The sequence below is a fragment of the Triticum aestivum genome, chromosome 1B (assembly GCF_018294505.1).
Source record: "Triticum aestivum cultivar Chinese Spring chromosome 1B, IWGSC CS RefSeq v2.1, whole genome shotgun sequence".
In the NCBI taxonomy this organism is placed as follows: Eukaryota; Viridiplantae; Streptophyta; class Magnoliopsida; order Poales; family Poaceae; genus Triticum; species Triticum aestivum.
In genome coordinates, this window is record NC_057795.1 from 542,284,214 (window position 1) to 542,292,190 (window position 7,977).

General features: G+C 41.7%; 1 protein-coding gene across 1 annotated transcript; it reads left to right on the plus strand.

The window, feature by feature from the left end:
* The first annotated feature begins 464 nt into the window (after nucleotides 1–464).
* Nucleotides 465–2,135, plus strand: LOC123094251 (V-type proton ATPase subunit E). The gene is made up of 6 exons (XM_044516307.1): nucleotides 465–823; nucleotides 950–1,050; nucleotides 1,146–1,302; nucleotides 1,388–1,584; nucleotides 1,656–1,755; nucleotides 1,912–2,135. The coding sequence occupies exons 1-6, from the start codon at nucleotides 722–724 to the stop codon at nucleotides 1,948–1,950; spliced, it is 696 nt and encodes a 231-aa protein (XP_044372242.1). The 5' UTR covers nucleotides 465–721; the 3' UTR covers nucleotides 1,951–2,135.
* The last annotated feature ends 5,842 nt before the right edge of the window (nucleotides 2,136–7,977 follow it).

The following is a 7,977-nucleotide window of genomic DNA, read 5'->3' on the forward strand; positions in this document are numbered from 1 at the left end:
TATTTTGTAACTTTTTTAGGGTAAACAATGCTTTTATTCAAATTCAGCGATGTTCATAGGGATTACAGGATTATGGGGCGTACCCAACCATACATGACGACCTAACTGAAGAATCAAAGCAAATTTTGCATTGCTGCGAGCTTCTTTGTTTTTGCTTTTAGAAAAATCTGCTAGGCTTTATTCATCTGTCTATGGGGCAGACTCACGATCCCTTTTTTTTTTTTTTTGAGCGAAACCACACGATCCAAATGCTTCTTTGTTTCTGCTGAAACTGGATATGCTAGCCGTGAGAGCAACAGGCCTTTCTTTAATGGGCCTCCAAGTCTTCGCACCACAGAATGTTCTATGTTTTTTGTTTTTCAACAACGCCCAGCATGCATGCTAGTGGTTCTGGGAGTGAACGCCAAATTTGGCGCGAAATGCAGGGAGGACCAGTTCCGTCCTCTATTTCTCCCACCCATCCCATGCATGGGATCCGAACTGCGCGTTGGTCATCTTCCGCTCCCCGTCTCTCCCTTGGTGTCTCGTCCACCCACCCAATCCAAGCAAACGCAAGATCGAGCGCCCCAGCACACTTCCCAACCCTTTGGGGACAAACAAATTCGTTTGATCCGTTTGCGAGGTAGCAGATCGGACAGAGGGACCCCCCGAAAGCACGCAAGAAGGCACGCAGACGCAGCTAGCTCGTGGATCGATCGGCCCAGGCGATCATCGATCCAAGATGAACGATGCCGATGTTGGGAAGCAGATCCAGCAGATGGTCCGGTTCATCCAGCAGGAGGCCCAGGAGAAAGCCAGCGAGATCTCCGTCGCCGCAGAGGAGGTAAGTACTGTATATATCACCGTGTCAATCGATCGATCCTCTGCATTAATATAATCTGTTCAACTTTAAAAGGCCGAGGCTGAATTAATCTGAATATCTGATCCCTGGCCGGCTGGCTGGCTGCAGGACTTCAACATAGAGAAGCTGCAGCTGGTGGAGTCGGAGAAGAGGAAGATCAGGCAGGAGTACGAGCGCAAGCAGAAGCAGGTGGACATCCGCAGGAAGATGTGAGTGAGTAGAGCACATGTCGTCGATCGACATGCATATCTCTCATCATCCGACCGGCTGGACTGACTGCCATGGTGTATGAGTGCATGTGCAGCGAGTACTCGATGGAGCTGAACGCGGCGCGCATCAAGGTGCTGCAGGCGCAGGAGGACATCGTGGGCGAGATGAAGGAGAACGCGTCCAAGACGCTCGTCCGCGTCACCAAGGACACCAATGTCTACAGGAAGATCCTCAAGAGCCTCATCGTGCAGGTTAGCAAGCTGTCTCATATCGCAGTTGCTTCAGAAGATGTAGTGCAGAGGGACTGACCAATGAAGGGACGGACGGACGGAGCAGAGCCTGCTCCGGCTGCGCGAGTCGTCGGTGGTGCTGCGGTGCAGGGAGGCGGACCGCGTCCACGTGGAGCCGGTGCTGGAGGCGGCCAAGAAGGAGTACGCCGAGAAGCTCAAGGTGAACCTCCCCAAGATCATCATCGACGGCAAGGTCCACCTCCCGCCGCAGAGGGCCAACGACGCCGCCCACGGACCCGCCTGGTATACTCCATTAACATTAGAATGTCGACCAGTTGCTGTTGAGCCTTCATCTCATTGTTGAGTTTGGATAGCTCTGGAGGCGTGGTGCTGGCGTCGCAGGACGGCAAGATCGTCTGCGACAATACGCTGGACACCAGGGTGGATGTGTGTTTCAGGCAAAAGCTTCCTGAGGTACGTGATACTCCCTCTGTAAGGACACTTTAGTAATCTATAAACGCTCTTATATTTCTTTACGAAGGAAGTACATACCTGCTGCGCAGTTTGCTTCTTTGATCCTCATCGTCATTCAGCATTTGAAATGTTTCTCGTCTTCGTGTTGTGTCGCAGATCAGGAAGAAGCTCTACAGTCAGCAAGTGTCACAATAAGTTTCATAATTTAGTGTGCGCTGCCATTGTTTTTTCTTTTTCTTGAATAAACCAGAACCGGTGTTCGTGATGTGTTTGTTGTACTCTAATGTTCTTCTATCTATCATCGGTTCATCGCCGACAATGCCAACCTGCAATGCTATATTGTTGCATTTGTAAGTTGTAACTGAGTATATTACCGATTACCTCCGTGCCACCTATTGTACACTGTACGTAGTAGCAATAAACGGCGTACCAGCAAAGAACATGTGATGTTTTACTTCAGAAGAAAGAAGGGAGGTACCGGCCTGATACGCATGGCCTGATACACTGTGTCGTTGCATGGCCTGATACACGCATGCATGCCGAAAAAGTATAAGTTGTCAGACTCTGTATAAGTTGTAAATCGAATCTCACTGCTATACCCGGTCAATACAACTGCATACCTGCGACAAAACAGTGCCTCTGTGCCTGACAACTTTTTGCAGAAGAGAGAGAGAGAGAGATAGAATCGAGAGATGGGCGTTGCATGCGTTTTCTGTCTCCCCATACAAATGACCTATACATAATTTCATCCTTATATTGCATGATTGATATATGTTAAATGAAATATCCATTTTTGAAACTTTTTATATATTTGGAATCGTGATGACAACATATTCAGAACAAGATCAATCTTGGATATATTTAAACTTTATATATATATATTTCAGTTATCTTTGAAATGAATTTCATAAAATACAAAATTGTTTCGCTGTGAAATGATATTTATTTCATACATTTTAAAAGATGGATTTAGGCTCATTCAAAAATTATTTCACTCATTTTCTAAAGATGGATTTAGGCTCATTCAAAATTTATTTCAAACATTTTAAAAACTCATTTCATCAAACAACCGATTTCACTCATTTGATACAACTGATTTCAGTCGTTTCAATTGAAAGAAAAACATGTTTTAATAATTTTCAAAAGCTAATTTCGCTCATTTGATACTCGATGCAAATAATTGATTTCAATTATTTCGAAAATCCTATTTCACACAATTCAAAATATTATCAATTGAAAAAACAATTTCACTCGGTTCATAAAACAGATTTCGCTCAATTATAAAAATACAATTTCACTTATTTCAAAATATTGGATTCACTGAATTAAAATGCGTATTTCATTTATTTTAGGAAGCTGATTTCAATCATTAGAAAAACTCATTTGTTTATGTTCAAATAACCAATTTCACTCTTCTGAAGAAACATATTCCAGTCATAGGAAGAAAATAATTCTACTCACTTGTGAAAAGTTATTTCACTCAGTTGAGAAAACATATTTCAAAATTGATTTCACTCGGTGCAAAGAACTGATTTCAATTATTTCAAAAAACCTATTTCACACAATTCAAAAAGTTATCAATTGGAAAAACAATTTCACTCACTTCAGAAATCAGATTTTGCTCATTTATAAAAATACAATTTCACTTATTTCAGTTGTTTCAAAAAAGTGATTTCACTCATTACAAAAGATAGATTTCACTCATTTCACTAGTTTCAGAAAACACGTTACACTCACAGTATACAAAAATAAATAAGGATTTTCACAAAAATAATATTTCAATTTTAAAACTATTTCACTCATATAAAAAATATCATTCAAACACATATTTCTTTGAAATAATTAAAATTTATGAAATTAGATTTTTTGAACTAAGTGAAATGTATGAAAATAGCTATTTTATGAAATTTGTGAAACATGTTATTTTTTTATCTGACTGACAAACAAACTGAAATATGTATCATATATCTGGAAAATACAACTTTCATACACTTTAAATAACCAATTTCATCAATGAAACAATCAGTTTGACATATTTTGAAATAACATGTTTCATATATTTGAAACATTGAAATTAAACGTGTTTAAAATATATCCAAGATTGGTCTTGTTTTAGAGGTCTTCGCGCCAGGAGTTCAAATATATCAAAAGTTTCAGAAACAAAATTATGTTTTAAAAGATGTGGATGGTTTAAGTTTACAAAGATGGACTAGATTTGTTGCAAGAGAAGACAGAGTGGACATGTCCTTAAAATAGTGCATGTGTACTAGTTGCAGTAGTAGGGCTTGATTTGACAGAGTGGGACTGAGAAGGCGGCTGTGGTTTTTTTTTTTTTTTTGAGGGAACAGAAGGCGGCTGTGGTGGGGGAGTAGAGAGAAGGAGTTAAAAGAGGCGGGCCCAAAGAATGATGTAACATAATGATGAATACATGCCAACCTTTGTTAGAATATACTGAGAGCATCTCTAGTCGCGCCACCAACAAGGCCCTTCATGTTGTGTAACGTAGTAATTTCGAAAATTTTCCTACGCACACGCAAGATCATGGTGATGCATAGCAACGAGAGGGGAGAGTGTTGTCCACGTACCCTCGTAGACCGTAAGCGGAAGCGTTATGACAACGCGGTTGATGTAGTCGTACGTCTTCACGATCCGACCGATCCAAGCACCGAACATACGGCACCTCCGAGTTCAGCACATGTTCAGCTCGATGACGATCCCCGGGCTCCAATCCAGCAAAGCTTCGGGGATGAGTTCCGTCAGCACGACGGCGTGGTGACGATGATGATGTTCTACCGGCGCAGGGCTTCGCCTAAACTCCGCGACGATATGACCGAGGTGGAATATGATGGAGGGGGGCACCGCACACGGCTAAGGAACGATCCGTAGATCAACTTGTGTGTCATGGGGTGTCCCCCTGCCCCCGTATATGAAGGAGCAAGGGAAGAGGAGGCGGCCGGCCAAGGGAGGGCGCGCCAGGGAGGAGTCCTACTCCCACCGGGAGTAGGACACCCTCCTTTCCTAGTCCAACTACGAGACCTTCCATGTAGTAGGAGTAGGAGAGAAGGAAAGGGAAGAGAGAAGGGAAGGAAGGAGGGGGTGCGGCCCCTCCCCCTAGTCCAATTCGGACTAGGCCTTGGGGGGGGCGCGGCCTGCCCTAGGCAGCCCCTCTTTCTTTCCCGTATGGCCCAATAAGGCCCAATACTTCTCCCGACGAATTCCCGTAACTCTCCGGTACTCCGAAAAATACCCGAATCACTCGGAACCTTTCCGAACTCCGAATATAGTCGTCCAATATATTGATCTTTACGTCTCGACCATTTCGAGACTCCTCGTCATGTCCCCGATCTCATCCGGGACTCCGAACTCCTTCGGTACATCAAAACTCATAAACTCATAATATAACTGTCATCGAAACCTTAAGCGTGCGGACCCTACGGGTTCGAGAACTATGTAGACATGACCTAGAACTATTCTCGGTCAATAACCAATAGCAGAACCTGGATGCTCATATTGGCTCCTACATATTCTACGAAGATCTTTATCGGTCAAACCGCATAACAACATACGTTGTTCCCTTTGTCATCGGTATGTTACTTGCCCGAGATTCGATCGTCGGTATCCAATACCTAGTTCAATCTCGTTACCGGCAAGTCTCTTTACTCGTTACGTAATGCATCATCCCGCAACTAACTCATTAGTCACATTGCTTGCAAGGCTTATAGTGATGTGCATTACCGAGAGGGCCCAGAGATACCTCTCCGACAATCGGAGTGACAAAACCTAATCTCGAAATACGCCAACCCAACATGTACCTTTGGAGACACCTGTAGTACTCCTTTATAATCATCCAGTTACGTTGTGACGTTTGGTAGCACCCAAAGTGTTCCTCCGGTAAACGGGAGTTCCATAATCTCATAGTTACAGGAACATGTATAAGTCATGAAGAAAGCAATAGCAACATACTAAACGATCAAGTGCTAGGCTATCGGAATGGGTCATGTCAATCACATCATTCTCCTAATGATGTGATCCCGTTAATCAAATGACAACTCATGTCTATGGCTAGGAAACTTAACCATCTTTGATTCACGAGCTAGTCAAGTAGAGGCATACTAGTGACACTATGTTTGTCTATGTATTCACACATGTATTATGTTTCCGGTTAATACAATTCTAGCATGAATAATAAACATTTATCATGAAATAAGGAAATAAATAATAACTTTATTATTGCCTCTAGAGCATATTTCCTTCAGTCTCCCACTTGCACTAGAGTCAATAATCTAGTTCACATCACCAAGTGATTTAACACCAATATTCATATCTGTATATGATTAACACCCATAGTTCACATTGTCATATGACCAGCACTCAAAGGGTTTACTAGAGTCAATAATCTAGTTCACATCGCTATGTGATTAACACCCAAAGAGTACTAAGGTGCGATCATGTTTTGCTCGTGAGAGAAGCTTAGTCAACGGAGCTGTCACATTCAGAGCCGTATATATTTTGCAAATATTCTATGTCTACAATGCTCTGCATGGAGCTACTCTAGCTAATTGCTCCAACTTTCAATATGTATCCAGATTAAGACTTAGAGTCATCTAGATTGGTGTAAAAGCTTGCACCGATGTAACTCTTTATGACGGGATCTTTTATCACCTCCATGATCGAGAAATATTTCCTTAGTCCTTACTAAGGATATTATTGACCAATATCCAGGGATCTACTCCTAGATCACTATTGTACTCCTTTGCCAAATTCAGAGCATGGTATACAATAGGTCTGGTACATAGCATAGCATATTTTATAGAACCTATCACTGAGGCATAGGGAATGACTTTCATTCTCTTTTCTATTTTCTGCCGTGGTCGGGATTTAAGTCTTACTCAATTTCACACCTTTGCAACACAGGCAAGAACTCTTTTTTGACTGTTCCATTTTGAACTATTTCAAAATCTTGACAAGGTATGTACTCATTGAAAATCTTATCAAGCGTCTTGATCTATCTCAATAGATCTTGATGCTCAATATGTAAGTAGCTTTACTGAGGTCTTTCTTTTAAAGAACTCCTTTCAAATACTCCTTTATGCTTTCCAGAAAAATTCTACATCATTTGTGATCAACAATATGTTACTCACATATATTTATCAGAAAGGCGGTAGTGCTCCCACTCACTTTATTGTAAATACAGGCTTCACCGCAAGTCTGTATAAAACTATATGCTTTGATCAACTTATCCAAGTGTATATTCCAACGCTGAGATGTTTGCACCAGTCCATAGATGGATCGCTGGAGCTTGCACATTTTGTTAGCACCTTTAGGATTGACATAACCTTCTGGTTGTATCATATACAACTCTTCTTTAATAAATCCATTAAGGAATGTAGTTTTGACATCCATTTGCCAAATTTCATAAAATGTGGCAATTGCTAACATGATTCGGACAGACTTTTAAGCATCGATACAAGTGAGAAAATCTCATTGTATTCAACACCTTGAACTTTGTCAAAATCCTTTTTCGACAAGTCTAGCTTTGTAGATAGTAACACTACTATCAGCATCTGTCTTCCTCTTGAAGATCCATTTATACAATATGGCTTGCCGATCATCGGGCAACTCCACCAAAGTCCACACTTTGTTCTCATACATGGATCCCATCTCAGATTTCATGGCCTCAAGCCATTTTGCGGAATCTGGGCTCATCATCGCTTCCTCATAGTTCATAGGTTTATCACGGTCTAGTAACATGACTTCCAGAACATGATTACCGTACCACTTTGGTGCGGATCTTACTCTGGATGACCTACGAGGTTTGGTAGCAACTTGATCTGAAGTTTCATGATCATCATCATTAACTTCCTCACTAATTGGTGTGGGAATCACTAGAACTGACTTATGTGATGAACAACTTTCCAATTTGGGAGAAGGTACAATTACCTCATCAAGTTCTACTTTCCTCCCACTCACTTCTTTCGAGAGAAACTCCTTCTCTAGAAAGGATCCATTTTTAGCAACGAATATATTGCCTTCGGATCTATGATAGAAGGTGTACCCAACAGTTTCCTTTGGGTATTCTATGAAGACGCACTTCTCCGATTTGGGTTTGAGCTTATCAGGATGAAAACCTTTTTCATATAAGCATCGCAACTCCAAAATTTAAGAAACGACAACTTGGGTTTCTTGCTAAACCACAGTTCATATGGTGTCATCTCAACGGAT